General features: G+C 38.6%; 1 protein-coding gene across 2 annotated transcripts in view; it reads left to right on the top strand.

The window, feature by feature from the left end:
• The first annotated feature begins 7,868 nt into the window (after nt 1-7,868).
• The window catches only part of hdac7a (histone deacetylase 7a), a 110,916-nt gene continuing 95,867 nt past the window's right edge, over nt 7,869-22,917 (top strand). For both annotated transcript variants that reach the window (XM_067372473.1, XM_067372472.1), the window contains exon 1: nt 7,869-8,168. In XM_067372473.1, coding sequence (XP_067228574.1) covers nt 8,150-8,168 — 19 coding nt within the window. In that variant the 5' untranslated portion in view covers nt 7,869-8,149. The remainder of the gene's footprint in view (nt 8,169-22,917) is intronic.

The following is a 22,917-nucleotide window of genomic DNA, read 5'->3' as shown; positions in this document are numbered from 1 at the left end:
CCATTCCAGTCCGGATTTTAATCACCTATGAGGGGATGGACTGGACACCTCTCCCTGCAGCATCAGCTCCTGCCGCCGCCGCCGAGCCCTCTGCTCCAACCGCTGCCGAGCCCTCAGCTCCAGCCGCCGCCGCCGAGCACTCAGCTCCAGCCGCCGCCGCCGAGCCCTCCGCTCCAGTCTCAGCCGCCGAGCCCTCCTCTCCAGTCTCAGCCTCCGAGCCAGCTGCTCCAGTCTCAGCCGCCGGGCCAGCCGCTCCAGTCTCAACCGCTGGGCCAGCCGCTCCACACGCCGCCAAGCTAGCACCATGCTCCTCCACCCACATTTCCACGAGATTTCTGGGACCCCTCAAGATGATCCGAAACCTCCCCAAGTATTTTTTTGGGGGGGGCCAAGTACCCGTGGGTGGGGGACATGTGGGGGACACACATGTGGGTGGGGCTTTGCCATGGCCGCCCAAGGCTCCTGACCTGCCATGGCTGCCCGCTGCACCTGACCCGCCTTGGCTCATGGACCCACCCTGGAGACCTCCACTCCTACCCATGCCTCTCCCTGCACCGGCATGAGGTCTCCAGGGCGCCCACCCCCCTTCCCCGGTGTTCCATCTACGGCGTGAGGTCACGCCTACCGGGAGGGGGAGGTACTGTCACAGATCCCTTGTCTCCAGAACTCCAATTCCCATGTTCCTCCTGTTCTCCACACCTGCACTCACTTCCCTCGTCATCTCCCCATCATCCCTCATCATCATCACCTGGACTTCCTCGTTTGCACTCCATATATATGTGGACTCACTCCCTTCACTCCTTGTCTGTTCTTATGTTCTTCTATGTGTTGATGTTGGATCTCTTCGTTGTATCAATAAACCCATCAATTGTGGATAAGTCTGTGAAAGCTTCATCTTTTCAACACCAACCCGTAACATTTGGTTTGGTGAATGATTTAAATCTCTACCCTGTCATTCTCCTACACAGTTTACGTTAAGACACATTGCAGAGCTTCCATGTTTACATCCGAACATCGACTCATTATTGGATGGCTCCTGCATCAGCATCACACACATGCACCGTGCTGCTCACAACAGTGTCAGTCAATACTGAGCCGGCGTTCATAACACGAAAGCACTGCAATGTGTCTTAAATCTGCATAGGAGAATGACAGGGAAGCTGTTTTTTTTTCTCCTTTCATAACATTAAAGGTGCCGTAGAACGTCTTTTTAAAAGATGTAATATAAGTCTAACGTGTCCCCTGAATGGGTCTGTGAAATTTCAGCTCAAAATACCCCATAGATTTTTTTTTATTAATTTTTTTAACTGCCTACTTTGGGGCATCATCATGAAATATGAGCCGATTTAGGCTGCGGCCCCTTTAAAAGCCCCCCCCACGGAGCTCGCGCTTGCCTTTAACAGCATAAACTAAGTTCACACAGCTAATATAACCCTCAAAATTCTTCTTTACAAAGTGTTCGTCATGCAGCGTGTCTCATCACGTGAGTATGGTATTTATTTGGATGTTTACATTTGATTCTGAATGAGTTTGGTGCTCAGTGGCTAAAGCTAACATTACACATTGTTGGAGAGATTTATAAAGAATGAAGTTGTGTTTATGCATTATACAGACTGCAAGTGTTTAAAAAATGAAAATAACGACAGTCTTGTCTCCGTGAATACAGTAAAGAAAGGATGGTAACTTACATCTTACATAACTTACAAAGACAATTTACAAATATCACTTAAAATATCATGATATCATGGATCATGTCAGTTATTATTGCTCCATCTGCCATTTTTTGCTATTGTCTTTGCTTGCTTACCTAGTCTGATGATTCAGCTGTGCACAGATCCAGACATTAATAGTGCCTTCCCTTGTCTAATGCTTGAACATGAGCTGGCATATGCAAATATTGGGGGCGTACACTCCGACAGTTATGTAACAGTCTGTGTTATGTTGAGATTCGCCTGTTCTTCGGAGGTCTTTTGAACAAATTAGATTTATATAAGAAGGAGGAAACAACGGTGTTTGAGACTCACTGTATGTCATTTCCATGTACTGAACTCTTGTTATTTAACTCAATTTTTAATTCTAGGGCACCTTTAAGGTTAAACCACTGTGGTCACACTGACTATTTTAACGATGTTTTTACTACTTCTCTGGACCTTGAATGTGGTCATTTCATTGCTTCTATGGGAGATACCTCTCGGATTTCATCAAAAATATATACATTTGTGTTCTGACGATGAACAGAGGTATTGAGGGTTTGGAACGACATGAGGGTGAGTAATTAATGACAGAAATTTCATTTTTGGGTGAACTAACCCTTTAATACAGCCATTGCAATGTGACGCTAACTCTCATTAGTGTAGAATGTAGAAAGTCAGTAGAATGTCTGTTGGTAAGCATAACAACAACACAAAATAAACTAAATAATGTGTTATCAGATATTAAGCAGAGATTCTAAGCAGTCATTAGAGCATTAGTATACAGTACTAATACTCTATTGACTGCTAGTTGACATATAGTTACTTATAGTTATTAATGTCTTAAGTGGACCATCGAAATAAAGTGTTAGGCTCCTTAGTTTTTGTTTGTTTGTTTGTTCGTATTTTATTTGTATGTGAATCATTGGAATCATTTGAATTATTATTTGAATTGAGGCCTAGTGGTTAGTACACGTGCTTCAGACACATTGAGCTACTTATGGTGATAATGCAGGAGATTCGGGTCCTTAACCCTTTCTTTTTCCTATTTAGCCATTGATTTATCTTCACTTTCACTAAAAAATAGCAAAAACCTCTAAAATGTAAGGGTAGGGGAAAGTCTTGCCTGCAATGTGTTTTGCTTCAGATCATCAGATGCATTTTTAAGATAATTTAATTTCAAATATAATTAAATATGGCATATGAAATGTGTTATGTAAAAGCACAGTAATAAGGGAAAGGTTTGTTAGATTTGTAAAAGTGATTTCAGACTGTGATACGGATGTTTTCATTGATCTAACTGCAGTACATTGTAATCAGTGCATTGTGTATGATATCAGTGAATATCATAACAGCAAGTCTCCCTAATACACTCAGGGGAAGCATCTAAAGAATTTTCCCCTCAAAACGTGTGTGTATGTATCTGTCTATCCTCTTTTTGTGGCTTCATGTGAGTGTATGTGTGTATCCTGCCCTCTGGAGAACACTCATCTATGTGTTTAGTCATTTTAATGATAACCACATTCTCTCTGCTTGCCATGCTGTTCATAATGACGCATGTTGTTGTTTTCAATGACCAAAATGAAAATCATATGCTTTCTGAGGCCCCCTTGCATTTATACAATATTTAACAGCTGTGTTCAGATAAACCCTCTTTTAAAACTCCTCATGGACCCGTATGTTGACATGACTATTAATCGTGTTATTACAATGTAATAAATGCATTTATAACAACACATGGAACAATTCTGTCTACATAAGAATTATAGAATAACTGCATCAGTGCTACAAGATAAATGTGACACAATATATACTGTATAGAGTCATATGTAGCCTATTACAGTAAAACCCCTATTTCCCCAAAGTTCACATTTATCCCTGTGACTGTCTATGACTAATGTTTGTGTCAGATATAGCAAACATTTTTATTAAAAACAGAAGTATTTGAATGATTAAAAGCTACAGAAATGTCAGAATTCTTGTTTTTTATTTAAAAAAAAAAATAATAATAAAAAAAATTGAATCTGCAACTGCAACCTTGTCTAATTTGTGAAGTAGAAGTTAGTGGCTGTACTGTAAAATATGGCAAATCTGTGTGAAATCTAAGTTAACGTGGCTAAATAAGTAAAACATTATTATGGTTATATTTCATGTTATTAGCTATTCACTAAAATGAAACTTAGGGGATCACCTGGCATTCAGTTTTAAAAAGCTCAAAAAATATGACAGAACTTTCAAAACTTCTCCAGATTAACTTTTGGTTTTCCAATCAAGTACTTATTCTTTTCCATCTCTGTGAAAGCATCAGTTGAGTCCCAGCGTCTTCACCCAGAAATTAAATTAAGAGCGGTGAAATTCGTCTCGATGTGTGTGCAATCAGACCTCTTAATAATAAAGTATTTTTTAGTGTAATCCTCTGACCCAAAGACCTCATTACAGGGAAATTAAGTTTTATTGTAATTGTGTGCACAGAAACACATAAAGATACAAAAAGAAACAGACATGCACATTCTTTGTGGGTAAAATATTTGCCATACTGGAATAGCTGAAAGTAAACTAAATCTAGCTAACTGTCAGCAGAGAGACACGGGACACAGAGGTAAGTGATATATATACAGCAGTTTTATTAGACAACAATGGTGGAATCACAGATGAGTAGAATATCCAGGTAAGCAGGCGGATGGGGCTTATCTGAATTTGATTGTCCTTTTGTGTATTCCAGGGGATCCAGAGGGAAGCGTGGAGACGGTGGAGATCTGTAGTGGTGGAGAACGAGGAGGAAACGCTGGAACAACAGGTAAGTAACAAACGTTAAGTGAGTCAGGTTTGGCATATAACGGTGAGCGTGTAGTAAATCCGAAAAGAATGATGTGTGACACAGAAAATGAACGAAGAAACTCAAGAAACAGAGAGCGAGAATGCTACACAAACTCATTAAACGTTAAAGTGGAGCACAGAACTAAAAAAATCTAAAGGCTTAAATACACAAAGGGAATAATCAACAGAACAAGAAACAGGTGTGTAACTAATCAAAAACCATGATAACTAATGATGAACCAGAACAGAGGCCAAAACAGTGACCATGACTAGAAATTAAACAGGGCAGCGTTTCCCAAAAGCATCATAGGCTTAAGTTGATCGTAGCTCCATTGCCACAAATGGAGCTACGATCAACTTAGGCTTGCGATGCTTTTGGGAAATGCCACCCAGAACAAGACAGTGAAACTAAGGGTATGTTTACACAACAACGATGTACTAAAAATGGGAAAAAGTTTTTCCTTTGCGTTTCTCCCGTACAGACAACACAATGATCCCCATTCACACGGATCCATAAAAAAATCCATAAAGATCCATAAAAAAAGTGCTTCTTTTTTTATGTTGGATGTGATGCCAGCAGTTCTTGAGCCACCAACTCTTATTTTACCCAGAAAGTTGGCAAAAAGGTCTGAATCCATAATAAAGAAGCACCAGACAGTGCAACAGGAATCTAGAAATGTATAATATAGCGGAATGACAGATGTTGCTGTTCGGGAGGGATTCGATTTCTCTGTGGACCCTCTAGTTAGTGGAAAAACAGTAGGTAATTTGCTCCTTAATTTTTTATGAGAGAAAATACAGACGTGTTCAATTCGGACAGGATTAAAATTGCAAAGTATGTCTGCGCAACACTAATTTACCTGAATCCTCAGGGAAAACCAGTCCCGTCCGACTAGGGATTAGAGAGCAGAATCAAAACCATCTGCTGGTTTCTGGTGGTCTGCTGGGAGGCTTGCTAATGCTGGGACTAAAAACACTGTAATATTCATGCCAGGCCAGTAGATGGCGATGTCACTTCGAGTAAACGAATGGCCAAAATGCTGTTTTTAGTTGAAAACTGTGCCGTGTAAATGGACCCTAAACATAACATGACTGTGACAGTTCAATGGAATTATATGAAAGTACATTCACAAACAGATTAATGTCAAAATTATATCTTTATAAATTAAAAAGAAAAAAGAAAAGATATACTGTTTGCTATGAAAGCCTCTGAATATGTCATCACAAAATACAAATTATTGATTTGGACGATATTCATATGCATTGTTTCATTTAAAAATTGTACATTGTTTTTATGTGAAAAAATTGTGAATAAGCAATTAGTGTAATCTTATTAATACTCAGATAGTTCTAGCTCAAACAATTCTTTACATTAAGATAAATACTGACATATGCAACATTAACATACATACTTCTAAAGCCTAGAATACTGCAGACACCGATTGATTTTATTGTATTTATAACAAATGAGATCAATTAAATAACTCTGTTAAATTTGTCAAACACAGGGATTAAAGATGCAATATGTAAGATTTCTGTCCAAAAGAGGCCTATTCAAAACAAAGGTGTAGCTTGATAATGGCAAGTTTGAGCGCGGAATCTTGGGACATGTGATCTTCACTTCACAGCCGGTGCAAAAGAATAGGGATAGGACTCGGGAAAAAATAATGTTCATGGATGCGATTATTAACATTATTGTAGTAAGCAGAGCAGGACCAAGTGTTGTGGGAGCTGAACGAGGCCGCTGGACCATTTACGCAACACACGCCGCGAGCAGCGGAACTTTTTTATGCCACAGTTGCCAGCTCTGCTTCCGCTTTTCCGGTCATGAGTATGAGGTAACGCAGCTCTGTTTATCATATTAGATACATTTGAGTGTGTTGAAAATTATGTTATAATGTTACTCTGTGCATTCACTCGGTGGATGCTGTGAGACACTTGTTTGAGACACACTGCAGTAAGCTAGATTTAAGAATATCATATTAAATGCTGGATGGCTTGTGTTGATAAATGGCATGCAATTAATTTTAAAATGTATTGTATGATGGAGAAAATTATGTATTACTGTAACTAAAAATAAAGCTGCATCTGATTATGCTGTGTTAGCTACTTGACAAAATAGTGTTTTTCTCTGAGGCATGGTAAAGCATGGTACTCACAAAAAAAAAAAAAAAAAAAAAAAAAAAAAAAACGAGGGTAACGTGGGTATGACGCAATTGACAGGCGACTCCTTACACGTCCCGGAGTCTTGGTCAAAATTACACTTTTCTCATGATTTACAAATAGTTAAAAAAACATCTGGGATATTGTAATTACTCAAGTGAACAAAATATATAACACTGGCCTAGTGGTTTTTGGATATTTAACTGCAAAAATCTTACACATTGCACCTTTAACCTAAGTTGTCACTAAAACATTTGCTGTTCTGTTTGATTTACATGTTCAATAATCAGGAACCTTTGCAGGAAACACAAACAAAAAACTGTTTATCTTACAGGAGTGTATCTCCAAAACTCAAGAAAAAATATATGTATTAATCCCTATACACTATATATATATCAAACTTTTATTCAAACTTCCTCAGGCTAGACCAAAAGTTTGGTAATAACATTTCTTAATGATGCAAGTTTGGGTCGTATGTGGGATTTATACTTTTTTTATATTGGACTTTTATCCGAAAGCTATGAATGATTTGTGTGTGAGAGGCACTATATTTTCTAAGTCTGCAGAAGTGAAATGGTGCTGAAATTTAAGTCATTATTCAGGGAATTTTCCTCTCCACTGCAGCTCTCCAACAAAAACTGCTCCTATCTGTTTACGACCCAAGCAAGAGCACATGCAGTTTTGCCATCAAAGAAGTTAAATATGTCACAATTATGAATGAGAATTCAGAGCTTCAGCAGTAAATTATGTTCTTCGTTGGAAGATTATTTTTTGGTTCGTTTTATATTTTATTTTATTTCATTTTATTTTGAGCCCTATTGGAGGTTTGATTTATTTCCACAAAATGAATAACAGTACACAGTTTGGGGACAAGGACATAATGAGGACATTTTACATTTTACATTTTTATAATATAAAATTTTCCTTTAATACTTAAAAAGGTTTGACTAATGTCTAAATCTTCCAAAATAAGTGCAAAAACAACATTCATTCTGTTGTTATTTCATTCCTTATTTTTGTTATTAGTACTTTCGAATAATTGGTCTGTTGCTTATTAGCGTGTGATGTTCATTTTCCTGCTATTGTCTGGCATAGATGGCCCCGGCCTCCTTAGAGCGCGTCCCTCCCACCTCCCCTAACCCCCCAGCCCTCCCTTCAGCACCAAACACACACACACACACACACACTCTCTTTTCCTCTCCTTTTCTTCCACCGCTTGCAGCTTCAGACATTTGGGGAATCCTGAAACAAGTCATTCCCGCAAAAAGGCATTGCCAACTTAGTGTAAGTAGAATCTGAATGAACAGAGGAAACAGAAAGAGGCTGTTTCACTAAGAGCCTTGATATTCCTGCCCTCCCATGTTCGTTCCTTCATGTCTTTTGTTGTGGACACTGGCTGCGCTGGTTGGACACCTTGAGACAATCTCAGTGGCTTTTTGATTATGGACATAGAGACACTGTAGAGCCCTACACACTGCATGAACACTCGACTTGCTGGTAAGTGTCTGTTTTAAGATCTCTCTCTCTCTTTCTTCAGCTATCGTTTCATTTGACAGGAAGCCTCATTAAGCGCTCGCCTCAGGTCACTAGAACTTTTCCCCCAGGTTTCGTCAAGTTTTGTGACATCTCTGTCCCATGCAAGCCTTTTCTCTCAGGGTTTCTCAGGCTGTCTTTCTTCCCCCGCTCTCTGGAATCATTCGGAGTGCCTCGACTCGGATTACTGGCTTCCTCCTGTTGTTTGCGGGTGCAGGTTTTCTCCTCCGAGCTCTGGCTCCACGCTCCCACGCTCTAGCGCAGAGGGGAAGGAAAGCGCTGATAAGAGTTTCAGGGAGAGTGGCTTTTGTTAGCCGCCTTAATATGTGTGTGTGCGTGCGTCTTATAAGGAGGGGAACTTTTAGCGGTAAACTCTTCACTTGTTTTGTTGTTTTTGGAGGTAACTTCTCTTTTTATGGGTGGAGGGGTGCGAAAATTGGAAACAGACCCACCCAGAGCCGAAGTGAGTCAGACGGCATATGTGCATCTGTGTCAGTCTAGGACAAACAACAGTCCCACGACTTAGAAAAGGGAAAACAAGAGATGTTTCTAAATGTTAGACAAGGCAATTTTCTGGCGATTTTAAATGGCTTGGACATGATGGCATGATGTTTGTAATATTTTAGGTTCAGGAAGAGGAAAGGGGGGAAAAGTGATGGGAAGGGATGGTGTGTGTGTGTATGTTCTAAGTGGGTGGAATAAGATTACATGTCTGCTGCCTTGTACACAAGTTTCTTCAATTGTTCCTTCGGGTGTGTTCACACTTGGCATGTTTGGTTCAATTAAAACAAACCCTGGTGCGATCGCTCTGTTAGTGCGGTTTATTTCAACAAGTTTGAACGCTGCCATTTGAACCCTGGTGCATACTAAACAAATGGACTGAGACCACTGAAAAGATGGGTCTCGGTCCGCTTCCAAACGAGCTCTGGTGCGGTTTGAATGATATATGTACACTACACAGACCAAACAAATGTAAATGAACTAAAAACAGGAAGATGAGACCCTAAAAAGGACAGAATGCTCAAGCATACCTGTTTTTTCTCGTCATAGTCGTGATGTTGCCCATCACAGTTTGGTATAGGAAACAGAACCACGTCTCTTCACAGCAGATCTTTGTTTATGTATGTGACAGAGGGATTCCTGCCACTGTTTTGACTCCTTTAGACATTTCATAATCTCTTCACAAGTTGTCAGCTGGTCAAAATACCATCATAAGTAGGCTATGCACATACAACAAGCACATTTAGACCAGCACACAGAATTGTTTTGGATGTTCGGTAAGTTCTGTCTCAAAATAGGCAATACCTCATAAAAGCTGACCAATCATGTTGTGAACGTATGTACCTTGTGCCTTTAGGTTCGGTGTCTTTTGGTTTGGTGATAAAAATGGCAATCTGAATGCTAAGTGGAACAGGACTAATTTTTCATTATTTTTTTTTGGTCCGGACCAAACGAACCAAGCGAACCGAACTACAAGTGTGAACACACCCTTAGTTTCTTCTTATCAATGATAAGAAGGTTCTTGAGTTGACTGTAAGGGTCATTTTAGGTTCTTCAGATGGGTGTATTGGTTTTTGCTTTCTTTAACACCAGTAGTAGTTTTCTGAAGAAGTAGAAGTCATGGTAGAAGTTAAAATATTTCACTTCAATGTCATCAGGCTGTTTAACCAGGTTTTACCTAATAAAAGGGAAATAAACTGGAATGAGTGATTGAATAGTCAAAATTTGCCAAGATAGTTTTGCCTTGTCATGGACTAAGTAACAAGAAGCTTACTCACTGAAACTGAAAAGTTGATTCATTAAGAGTCGTCTTAAAGATTTGATAGTTTTGTGGACATGGCAAGGCTAATGTTGGAGATTTGTGTGGAAATGCCCTCTTCTCACATCCATGAGGAAGTGGCCTTGTGGCCAGCCTTGTGATGCATTAGTCCCACAGACGTCGGTTTCCCCAAAATCTCATGGCTGCTCACTTTTGTCTATGTGATATGCCCATTTTAACTTCGAAATTGGGAAGTAAACATGTAATATGTTGAAGTCTTTAGTTTTGAACTTTAAAGAGAGAAGCTCTGGTTATTCATGCTGCACAGTTTCTGCTGAAGTAGTCAATGAATAGCATGTCATAAGCTGTACCCTGAAGCACTTGACACAATTGCGAGATACCCGGTAGCTTTTAAACTAATATGAAACTCAAGTCAGATTTGCTCTTTGTCCAGTCTGTTTTTTTTTTAGAGCATTCAAGCTTCTCTCGAGTGGCCTGAAATTCCCAGTTTTGAGGGGTATTCATTTACACAGGGATTTAAAACCTTCTTCCTCTCATTATCCGCTCTCTGCTGCTGCCCTGTCTCTCAGGAGCGCCTGTGCTATTAGTGATAAGACTGAGTAGCGGTAGCTTTTCCTGTCCTGAACAGGAAGAGTCGCTCTCTGTTCAGCCACGGACTTGTCCTTTATCCATCCTCTCATCCACTGGGAATATGACTGTCCTGTTGAGGGCTGCCCTCGGATCATCAATATACTGAACTGCTGGTCCATCTGGGCCGCCACAGGCTGCAAACTGATATCGCTCTTGTTATTTACATATACATTTATTCATTTGGCAGACGCTTTTATCCAAAGTGACTTACAAGTGAGGAATACAACAAGCGAGTCGTCATGACGAGGCAAATAGACACAAGAAGTGCTCACAATGCAAGTTTCAGACATTGCTGAGAGTATCATAAGCTACAATAGAGAGGAATTAAAGGAAGTCAAAGGATAGGTAATGAAAGGATAGGTTTTTTTTTTTTTTTAGGGTGAGGTTAAGTGCTCACGAAAGAGATGAGTTTTCAGCTGTCCTTTGAATATTGCCAGGGATTCTGCATTCTGGAAGAAGGCAGGAAGATCGTTCCACCAGCAAGGAACAGTGAAAGAGAATGTTCTGAAGAGTGATATTGTGCCTCTCTGTGATAGTACCACAAGCCTTCGCTCGCTATCAAAGATACATTCAGCTTAGACGTTCATGACAGGCTGCAAACTGTATTTTGGAATACCTTCCAGACAGATACTGTATGAAATAGGTGTATTGAGATATTATTCTGTAAACAGCCAAAAAGAATCTGACACACGTTAGCCAATCAGAAAACTTGGAGGTGGATAAGTTTGGGGCGGGACTACCTGTTTGTGCAAATAATAAACAATGGTATTAACAAATAACAAAGGTATTCTGGGTGCTTTTTCAGTCGTTGCTAAGTGGTTGCTAGGGTGTTAAGGGTGTTTTTTTGGTTGATGCTAGGGCTTTGCGAAGTAGTTGTTGCTAGGCATTCTAGTTTGTTGCTTGGGGGTTGTTAGGACATTGCTAAGTGGTTGTTATGGCATTTCTAAATTGTTACTAGGCTTTTCTAGATGTTTGCTAGGTGTTCTAGGTGTTGGATAATAAGGTGCTGCTAAGTGGTTGCTAGGGTATTCTGGGTGGCTGCTATGTTGTTGGAAAATGGTTGGTAGGGTGTTCAGGGTGGTTGCTAAGGCATTGCTAAGAAGTTGCTAGGGTATTAAGGGTGGTTGTTAGGGTGTAAATAAGTGGTTGCTTGGTTGTTATGGGTGGGTGCCATGTGTTCTGGGTGGATGCTACAGTGTTGCTGATGTGTTAAGTGGTTGTTAGGGTGTTGCTAAGTGGTTGCTAGGGGGTCTAGGTGGGTGTTGCTAAGTTGTTTCTAGTGTATTCTTAAGTGGTCACTAGGGTGTTCTTGATGTTTTCTAGGGTTTGTTAAGTGGTTGTTAGAGTGATCTTGGTGGTTTGTAAGGAATTACTAAGTGGTTGCTATAGGGTGGTCTGGATAGTTGCTTACTGACCCATGTCAAAAATCCCAGGCTGTGTCCAAAATCACCCCCTATACCCTCATTCATGACATTACTCCACTAATATAGTTCACATGAAGGAGTGAATGAAGACGAGTGAATGAATTCAGACACTTGGTATGCCGGAAGGGCTGCCGCTTTTGCATAGTTTGTCTTGCTGTTTAATAATTATTTAAAACTTAGCAAACTGCCAGCTCCAATAGTAATTAAAAAATGTATCTTGAACTCTGTCATGGAAACTAGCATGTATAAACCTTAATTAAACAATTTAATAATCAACTAAAAAGGAATTTATACCTGTATGATATTATACTGTACCCACATTGGACCAGCGGTTTGGAAAATAGATGGATGGATGGATGTTTCAGCCATCAACGGCATCTTCTGGAGAGATGCGGGAATTCATTCAGCATGCGACTCTCATAGTGCACTGTGGGTATTCGCTAGCCATTGAACATTAGATGTACACTTGTTATTGTGGTGCATTATAGGATTGAATTAATGCACTCAATAACATCCACTATGGTTTCAGACACCACCACAAATGGCTCCCCCCTGAAATAGTGCCCTATTTAAGGGTATAGGGGGCGATTTCGGACACAGCCCCACTCTCAAGCCTTTATTACATTCTTTCTCCCAGTTTGGCGAAATCTGATTGCTTGAAAACCCCTATGAGCAAAAGTTCTAGAGATGCTTGCTTTGGCAAGAGCACTAATTAATATAGTCAACCCTGGAAATGGGTCACAGGAAATCTGATCTCCAAGCAGCACTCAGCAACATGTTCTCCCAGAGGCCTGCGGTCAAGAGAGGTGAGGGGGTCACCTGACTGCACATCCCTTCAGACAAAGATTGATCTTTAAACCTCTCCATTCCCAGACACGCCACATGTCCACACCATCAGTGTTAACAGTCCAGAAGATCCTGTCTGCATGACTTTATAAACAAATATTTGAAGGGTCTTGAAGTGGAGTGATACTGTTTTCTTGTCATGTCAGACAGGATTTTATTTCATGACACTGTTTATATGGAATGTAAAGGCATCAGTAGGTGGCACAAAAAAGTTTCTAACCTTTTAGAGCCCTTGGAATTCATCAGCTGTGATCACTTACACAAGCTGCTTGGACATATTGCTTGAGACGTGGAAAAATATCTTCCATGCATGGCATGATAGTACAGCTCCATACTGAGCAGGATATGAGAAAACTATTTTTGTCCTCAACAATTTTGGGATTATCCACATGAGTACTTTGTTTATAGAGTCGTAGCAAAGGTTCATCTCAGATGTGGTCATGTGTTTGATGCCCTCCTCTGGTGACTTCAGTGTATTGAATAAATAGGAAATGTCTATAATAAGTGGATGGAAAAGCCTCTTGACTGTGTTATACTTTCAAACCACAAAATGATACACTCAATTCACATGAAATACTTGTCGAGCATGTGGTGGTTTGCCTTCGATCAGTTTCCTGTTGAGCATTAGGTATTTGTTTCCGCCGTTATCTTCAGGATATGTTGTTACCACAGGAAGTACGTGCTGAATAATTATGTCTATTATGACTGTTCTTTTATCCAGTGACCTGGTGACCTTTTGTGATGCAGTAGTGTTTTATTCTTTATATTGTGTGCAAATGGTGTACATTGATCAATGTATTTGTTATAATGTATGTATTTCTCCTCCAGATTTCCCATCAAAACATAATCAATATGAATAGAAATAATATTTCATCAGATTCGTCCAACACCAAATAATCAGAGTCAACTAAGCCAAAAGCACTGTACTTATTGTACATCAAGAGTTGTCTAACTTGATATTTTAAATTCTCTGAAGGATATTTTTGAGAAACAATGTATTAACTAGATCTCAGAAGCAATTACATTTCTCATAAGTGCAAATTTACTTGTCCAGTAAACATCTCAGTTGTCAACATCATCTCGCTTTTTATCTTTCAATTAGAGGACGTTATTATGTTTTGCGCATCCTTATCAGTCACTAAACAAATGTCTATTACAGTATGGGAAAACCTGCTGATGGCAGTCCAAACATTTCCTGGAAAAACACACATCAGGACGGCCAGTTATTAATAAATTATTTCCAATGAAGTCCTTACTGTAGCTGATTCATGTTTCCAGCTGAACATGCTGTGAAATCATAACAAATCATGTTTTTGTTGCACAAACAGTCTTGTAACTTACAAGCTTTCATACCAGGTATGAGTCAGTTTTTCATGTGTAACCGCAGGTTTGTTTGGGGTTAATAAAAAATACTTTATAATTATATATATATATATTTTTTGGTAAATACTTAAAAATGACTTCTTTTTTTTGCACAGAACTGTGAGAATTTGTCAACTGACTGGAAAATAAAGCAAGTGAACAAAGTGAATGATTTAGGTTTGGTATTAAAACTGAAACAGACCTCTACCACCCACCTCACACCATTTCTTTTTCTTCTGGTCCACAGGTAGTATTTTTTCTGACCTGTCCATGCTTTTACCTGTAATTCTTTTTCATTCATCTCTGAGTTGGAGGGTTGACTGTTTTCATGCGGTTCCTGGATTTGACTCAGAGCATGACAGGAACTCTCTTGTGTTACTCATGCACTTCGAGGGTCTATATACCCGCTGCTGTGTATCATCACTGCGCCACTGTCTCGCACAAGAGAACTACTGAAACTGACGTGTAAAGCCATCGAGGATTCCATTGTGTCACAATCTCAACACACTGTTCATTCTGAATTCCACTGCACTTCTGCATTCTCATGCGCAAAGACATTATAAATGTATTTTCAAGTTGGAAGCACATTCATAAGGCTACTGGACTGAAAGTCCCTGACATAATTTTGTAAACATTTTTTGAAAGGTATTAAGAGATTTCACATGCCTGGTGTTAAAGGGTTAGTTCACCCAAAAATGGAAATTCTGTCATTAATTACTCATCCTTGTGTCGTTTCAAACCCGTAAGACTTTCTTTCTTCTTTGGAACGCAAATGAAGATATTTTTAATATATATGACGCTTCAAAAAGTTCATAAAGAGATCGTAAAACTAATCCATATAAACTGAGCGGTTAAGTCCAAATTTTCTGAAGAGACACGACCGCTTTATATGATGAACAGATTGAATTTAGGCTTTTATTCACATATAAACATTGATCAGCAAACATAAACAGAAGCTCAACCGAACCTGAATGACGTACAAGAACAAACCTCTTGCAGAAGCTCAAATGTGCTGCGCAACACACGAATGAAACTCATTGGTTCTTGCATGTGTCAAACAAACATGCTTGAGCTTCTGTTTACTGATGAATGTTTATATGTGAATAAAAGCCTAAATCAATCTGTTCTTCATATAAAACGATTGTGTCTCTTCAGAAAATTTGGACTAAACCACTCAATTCATATGGATTATGTTTTACAATCTCTTTATGAACTTTTTGTCAAAGTTTCAGTTGCGTAAACTATCAATGGAGGGACAGAAAGCTCTCAGATTTCATCAAAAAGATCAGATTTGTGTTCCGAAAGTCTTCTGGGTTTAGAACGACATGAGGGTGAATAATTAATGACAGAATTTTCATTTTTGGGTGAACTAACCCATTAAATGGTTGTACATATTCACATATCATCACTGTCAGGCGGAAACTTTGTATCTCCATATTGCTATCTCTCTCTCTTTTTTTTTATTTTTTATAAATTATTACTATAGGTCATCATTTAAGTATAGTGTTTTTTCCATTTCTTGAAAAAGTAGCACTCAACAGAAGTAAAATGGCTTACTTAACTTTTAAAATAAAAAATAACCATCTGAGGTCATAGGAGAAAGATTTATGTTCTACAAACTGTTATTATCTAATTAAAAATCATCTATTATCCAGCAACGAATACACTGATCAGAAAAACCTACACTGTAACTTCAACAACATTTTCCTTTTATATATTAATTTACCCAAATTACAAATTACAAATTACTTACGAAAGTAATATATATATAAAGTAGATCAATGATACTAAAAAAAGAGAGAACCATAGCCAAACTGAAAACCAGACAAAAATGCTTCAAAAGACAGTCTAAACTGAAGAACCTTTTATTTTGTTAAAAAAGTCAACAGAAAAAAGTTTCATCAAGGCACAAACGTGTTACAAAAATAACATTTAATTATCAAATGAAATTTGGTGGCTCCCAATTTCTGAATTCTAGAAGAAAAAAAATAGTAATAGTAATACTACTACCACTACTACTACTAATAATCATAAATAATTTTGAATCTAGAATTCACACATTTAAAATTTTAAGCAAAAATGAATCAGTGGAATCAGTGGAACCTGATTGAAACCATAGCAATGTAAAGCTGACCTTTCACTGATCTATTGTTTGGCTTGACTAATGATTTCAAGCTCATCAGCTACTAGGTGTTTTTCCTGGGTGTGACAGATTTCAGTAGTGAAATAAGGCAGGGACGACTTCACAGTATAACCACTGAAAGGAACTGATGAGCGTTAGCGAGAGAGGACAAAAAAGAGCGAAGACGAGTACAGACACAGCCCGGGTTTATTTTTAGCAGTCCTTTCCACCTCTTCCACCCACCTTTTCAGGATTGTTGTTGTTGAAAAAGGTGGGCCCGCTGTCAAATGATGTCAAATGTTGTCAGCAGCGGTACAGCCCGTCCACCTCAAAGCTTACTGGGAATTACCCAGTGTCAGTTTGAGCTCTTTCGCCATCCATATTGCACTGTAAACTGAAATCTCACTACAGTTTCCACTTAGGAAAGTCTGTGCCTCATAAAGCCATATGAATGCGTTTATGGTGGCAGTTTTTTCCCATCATACTTGCTTTTATTTGACCAGTTTTATTAGGGCAAAAAGTGAATTATACCTGTGTCGTCTTTCAGTGTGTTTTCATATTCCAATGATTTATGGACTCATATTGCTGTAAATCCAGTTACCACACTTTATTTGAAAAAACCTCTGTCATTTCCCTGAATTTAGTCTTTTTGAGGAGTTCCTCATTCTAACCTAGAGGTTCCCATATTTATATCTGTCTGAAAGCTTTCTGTAAATGTCTAGAGATGATTTTAGGGAATTTAAGAAACTGCATCTCTCAAAGAAAGACATAATACTTCTTTACTTCCTCAAGCACTAAAGAACTGTCCTGGGTTCAATACAAGTTAAGTGAATATATTATTAATCTCTTAAGTTTAGTCTTTTGGGTATAAGTGTGTTTATTTTCTTTTAAAGGTGCCGTAGAATGGAAAATTGATTTACCTTGGCAGCTGAATAACAAGAGTTCAGTACATGGAAATGACATACAGTGAGTCTCAAACACCATTGTTTCCTTCTTCTTATATAAATCTAATTTATTTAAAAGACCTCAGAAGAACAGGCGAATCTCAACATAACACCAACTGTTACGTAACAGTGGGGATCATTAATATATACACCCCCAATATTTGCATATGCCAGCCCATGTTCAAGGCATTAGACAAGGGCAGGCAGTATTAACATCTGGATCTGTGCACAGCTGAATCATCAGACTAGGTAAGCAAGCAAGGACAATAGCCAAAAATGGCAGATGGAGCAATAATAACTGACATGATCCAGGATTACATTATACTTTTAGTGATATTTGTAAATTGTCTTTCTAAATGTTTCATTAGCATGTTGCTAATGTAATGTTAAATGTGGTTAAAGCTACCATCGTTTCTTACTGTATTCACGGAGACAAGAGCCATCGATATTTTCATTTTTTAAACACTTGCAGTCTGTATAATGCATAAACACATCTTCATTCTTTATAAATCTCTCCAACAGTGTAGCATTAGCCCGTTAGCCACGGAGCATAGCATCAAACTCATTCAGAATCAAATGTAAACGTCCAAATAAATACTATACTTACATAATCGGTTATGCTGCATGACGAACACTTTGTAAAGATCCATTTTGAGGGTTATATTAGCTGTGTGAACTTTGTTTATGCTGTTTAAGGCAGTCGCGAGCTGGGGGGTGGGGAGCACGAGAATTTAAAGGGACCGCACGCTGAATCAGCACATATTTAATGATGCCCCAAAATAGGCAGTTAAAAAAATGAATTAAAAAAAAATCTATGGGGTATTTTGAGCTGAAACTTCACAGACACATTCAGGGGACACCTTAGACTTATATTACATCTTTTGAAAACATGCTCTACGGCACCTTTAATATATAGTACTAATAAACAGCCAATATTCTAGTAATATGCATGATAATAAGCAACTAGTTAAAAAACCCTAAAAGTGTTACTAAAAACAAAAATAAATTGATTTTACAAATCACACTATATAAAGTGGTAACCTGCAATTGTTACCATAAAGAGCTATTTCTAACTGATTTAACACAAAAACATTAGTATTGTTGGTATAAATTAATGTATATAATGTAGGTGGGTTCAGTGATAGTAAATATTTTTATAATATATAATATTAAAAATATAATAAATCAAATATTAAAAATATAATATTTTTGATAATAAAACCAGTTAATTTAGATGAATGTAGATGTAGATGGTTTAGGTTACAATCTTACGGAGCCCCTAAAAGGACTTGGTTAAAGAAGAAAAAATGAGATGGGAGGAAATATTATATGTCAGTGCTTTTGTGTTCTCTTGCGTTCCCCCGAGCAGGTTTGCATTCACTCACAAAATATTTTTGTTCTTTGCGAGCGAATGCAAAAGTTTTGCTTTTGAAAGCAAAGTTTCTTGGGGAACACAAAACCTTTGCAAACAAAAGCATTGAAATATATTTTTTCTATCACTATGTCCCTTTAGACAAAACAACTTTAACAATAAACAATAAATAAGGACAATTTAGACAACTTTACTGCTCAAGTAACTCATTTTTGTGAAAAGTGTAATATAAGCTTTAACAAAACGAACCTAATTGGTTCTTGTGGAAGCTCAAACGTGCTGCGTAACACAAGAATGAACCACATTGGTTCTTGCGAAAGCTCATACAGTACATGCTGAATAACATGAGAATGAACCTCATTGGTTCTTGTGGAACCTCAAACATGCTGCGTAACACAAGAATGAACCTAACAGGTTCTTGTGGAACCTCAAACATGCTGCGTAACACAAGAATGAACCTAATTGGTTCTTCCAGAAGCTCAAATGTGCTGCGTAACACAAGAATGAACCTCATTGGTTCTTGTGGAACCTCAAACATGCTGCGTAACATTAGAATGAACCTCACTGGTTCTTGTGGAACCTCAAACATGCTGCATAACACAAGAATGAACCTCATTGGTTCTTGTGGAACCTCAAACATGCTGCGTAACACAAGAATGAACCTAACAGGTTCTTGTGGAACCTCAAACATGCTGCGTAACACAAGAATGAACCTAATTGGTTCTTCCAGAAGCTCAAATGTGCTGCGTAACACAAGAATGAACCTCATTGGTTCTTGTGGAACCTCAAACATGCTGCGTAACATTAGAATGAACCTCACTGGTTCTTGTGGAACCTCAAACATGCTGCATAACACAAGAATGAACCTCATTGGTTCTTGTGGAACCTCAAACATGCTGTGTAACACAAGAATGAAACTTACTGGTTCTTGCAGAAGCTCAAACGTGCTGCGTAACACACAAGAATGAACCTCATTGGTTCTTCCAGAAGCTCAAACGTGCTGCATAACAACACAAGAATGAATCTCATTGGTCCTTGCAGAAGCTCAAACGTGCTGCGTAAAACTAGAATGAACCTCATTGGTTATTGCTGAAGCTCAAACGTGCTGCCTAACACAAGATTGAACCTAATTGGTTCTTGTGGAACCTCAAACATGCTGCGTAACACAAGAATGAACCTAATTGGTTCTTCCAGAAGCTCAAATGTGCTGCGTAACACAAGAATGAACCTCAATGGTTCTTGTGGAACCTCAAACATGCTGCATAACACAAGAATGAACCTCATTGGTTCTTGTGGAACCTCAAACATGCTGCGTAACACAAGAATGAACCTAATTGGTTCTTGTGGAACCTCAAACATGCTGCGTAACAAAAGAATGAACCTAATTGGTTCTTCCAGAAGCTCAAATGTGCTGCGTAACACAAGAATGAACTTCATTGGTTCTTGTGGAACCTCAAACATGCTGCATAACACAAGAATGAACCTAATTGGTTCTTGTGGAACCTCAAACATGCTGCGTAACACAAGAATGAACCTAATTGGTTCTTCCAGAAGCTCAAACGTTCTGCGTAACAACACAAGAATGAATCTCATTGGTCCTTGCGGAAGCTCAAACATGCTGCGTAAAACTAGAATGAACCTCACTGGTTATTGCTGAAGCTCAAACGTGCTGTGTAACACAAGAATGAAACTTACTGGTTCTTGCAGAAGCTCAAACGTGCTGCGTAACACACAAGAATGAACCTCATTGGTTCTTCCAGAAGCTCAAACGTTCTGCGTAACACACAAGAATGAACCTCATTGGTTCTTCCAGAAGCTCAAACGGGCTGTGTAACACGAAAATGAACCTCACTGGTTCTTGTGGAAGCTCAAACATGCTGTATAACATGAGAATGAACCTCATTGGTTCTTCCAGAAGCTGAAACGTTCTGTGTAACACACAAGAATGAACCTCATTGGTTCTTCCAGAAGCTCAAATGCTGCATAACACACAAGAATGAACCTCATTGGTTCTTCCAGAAGCTCAAACGTTCTGTGTAACACACAAGAATGAACCTCATTGGTTCTTCCAGAAGCTCAAATGCTGCATAACACACAAGAATGAACCTCATTGGTTCTTGCGGAAACTCAAACATGCTATGTAACATGAGAATGAACCTCACTGGTTCTTGCTGAAGCTCAAACGGGCTGCGTAACACGAAAATGAACCTCACTGATTCTTGTGGAAACTCAAACGTGCTGTGTAACGAAAATGAACCTCATTGGTTCTTGGATGCGTCAGACAAACATAATCGAGCTTCCGTTTACCACAACTGAGCTGATGAATGTTTACCTGTGAATAAAAGCCTAAATTGAATCTATTCATCATATAAACTTAATGTGTCTCTTCAGAAAATTTGGACTAAACTGCTCCAATCCCTTAATGAACTTTTTGAAGAGACAACTTTTTGTTTCAGTTGTGTAGCTGTCAGTGGAGGGACAGAAAGCTCTCAGATTTAATCAAAAACATATACAAAGTTCTGTCATGAAACTCTAGATGGTGCAGAATAATAGTTCCTTTAACACACCTGCTAATTATCACATCAATATCTATAGGTCACAGATGATTGGTTCCTGCTGTATTAGTAGCCAATGAGCTGTGTGCTTAATCTTTAAATACATGAGTTAGCATTGCTTAGTAGCGCAGCGTGCTTCGGAAACCCTCCACCTTCCCCAGCTCCACCTATAGATCTGCTACGGTTATTCATGTACGCTATATTGTACAGCAGCAGCATGTCTTACTTGCTTACAACAGCGGGTCATGTATGTATTGGCAGTAGCAAGTCCCGTACTTGCTCTGCAGCAGCAGCAGCAGCAGCAGCAATTAAGCAGCAGCAGCGTAGCAGATCTATTCCATCAAGACCAAATATATCTACATTGTCATATCCATTACCATACCAAACACTCCGAGAGTTGTCATGACAGAACTTTATTTGTGTTCTGAAGATGAACAAAAGTCTTACAGGTTTGGAGTTTGGAAAGACATGAGGGTGAGTAATTAATGACAGAATTTTCATTTTTGGGTGAACTATTTTTTTTATAGCATATATACACACACATATACACATATATACATACTATATGTAAATGAAGTTGGACTGTTTGAGTGTATTTTTCTTGAAAAGCCCCTCGCCCGTCCCTGCTATGTTCCATGCTGTAATTGAGTAAAGACTGTTGTATTGATGTGCTGGGGGTCTCTGATGTAGGTGATCGTCACATATGAAATGGTTTCCAGCAGCAGCAGCAGTAACTGAACTCTCAGCACTGCAACGGTATGCTTTGAGCTGCCCACACTTACCCACATACCCAAAAACACTGGAAAGAGAGCGTGGAAACACTTCATATGTCGCTCTTCTCACCTCATCTTCCTGCTGTTTTTTGTCTATATGCATTGTGCATTATTGTTTATTTAAAAAGATAGCAAGAGAGACTGTTGGCCATCATTTCCAGCACCAGAAATCCAGTGCAGTGACCTGTGCATCACCGATAACAGTCCATGCGTGTGTGTGTGTGTTTAAGTGTACGTTGTGCAACTCTACTCATTAGCTTCAGTATTTGAGTTAAAGGATCATAATGTGATAACAGCTTGTTTGAGGATCATTAGAAAAAAGCAGCCACATTTTGATCTCTGTCCTCCAAATATATATGTATTATATATAGGTATATATAATATATATACCTATATATACCATATATATACTTAGCTAGTTGTGAGAAAGTAAAAATCAGACAAAACAGGGTGTAAAAGGGTGTGAAATTAAACCACTCCTGGATATTTAAAGACACTGTTGCTGCCAAACAAATTTATTATGAAGCTTTTAAAGGGATAGTTCACCAAAAATCTTTATTTTTTTTCACTGAACACAAAAGGAGATATTTAGAGTAATGTTCACATTGCTCTTTCCCATATATGAACCCAAAAGGTGTTGTCAAGCTCCAAAAAGGACAAAAGGCAATAAAAATATAGTATTCTGAAGTCACTCAAAAGATTTACGTATGTGACGAACAGAGTGAGACTGCAGTTTTTATTGTTGTTCAGTGAAAATCACTATGAAGTGTCATTTTAAGGAAAAGAGCAGCATGAAGATTTGTCTAAACATCTCCTTTTGGTGTGCGAATGTAGAAAGTAAATCATACAGGTTTGAATAGGTGAGTAAACGATGGCAGAAATTTTAATTTTAGTGTAAACTTTGC

This window comes from Chanodichthys erythropterus, chromosome 20, assembly GCF_024489055.1.
Source record: "Chanodichthys erythropterus isolate Z2021 chromosome 20, ASM2448905v1, whole genome shotgun sequence".
Lineage (NCBI taxonomy): Eukaryota > Metazoa > Chordata > Actinopteri > Cypriniformes > Xenocyprididae > Chanodichthys > Chanodichthys erythropterus.
Note: the sequence above shows the minus strand (reverse complement) of the source record. Positions and strands in the feature narration are given on the sequence as shown.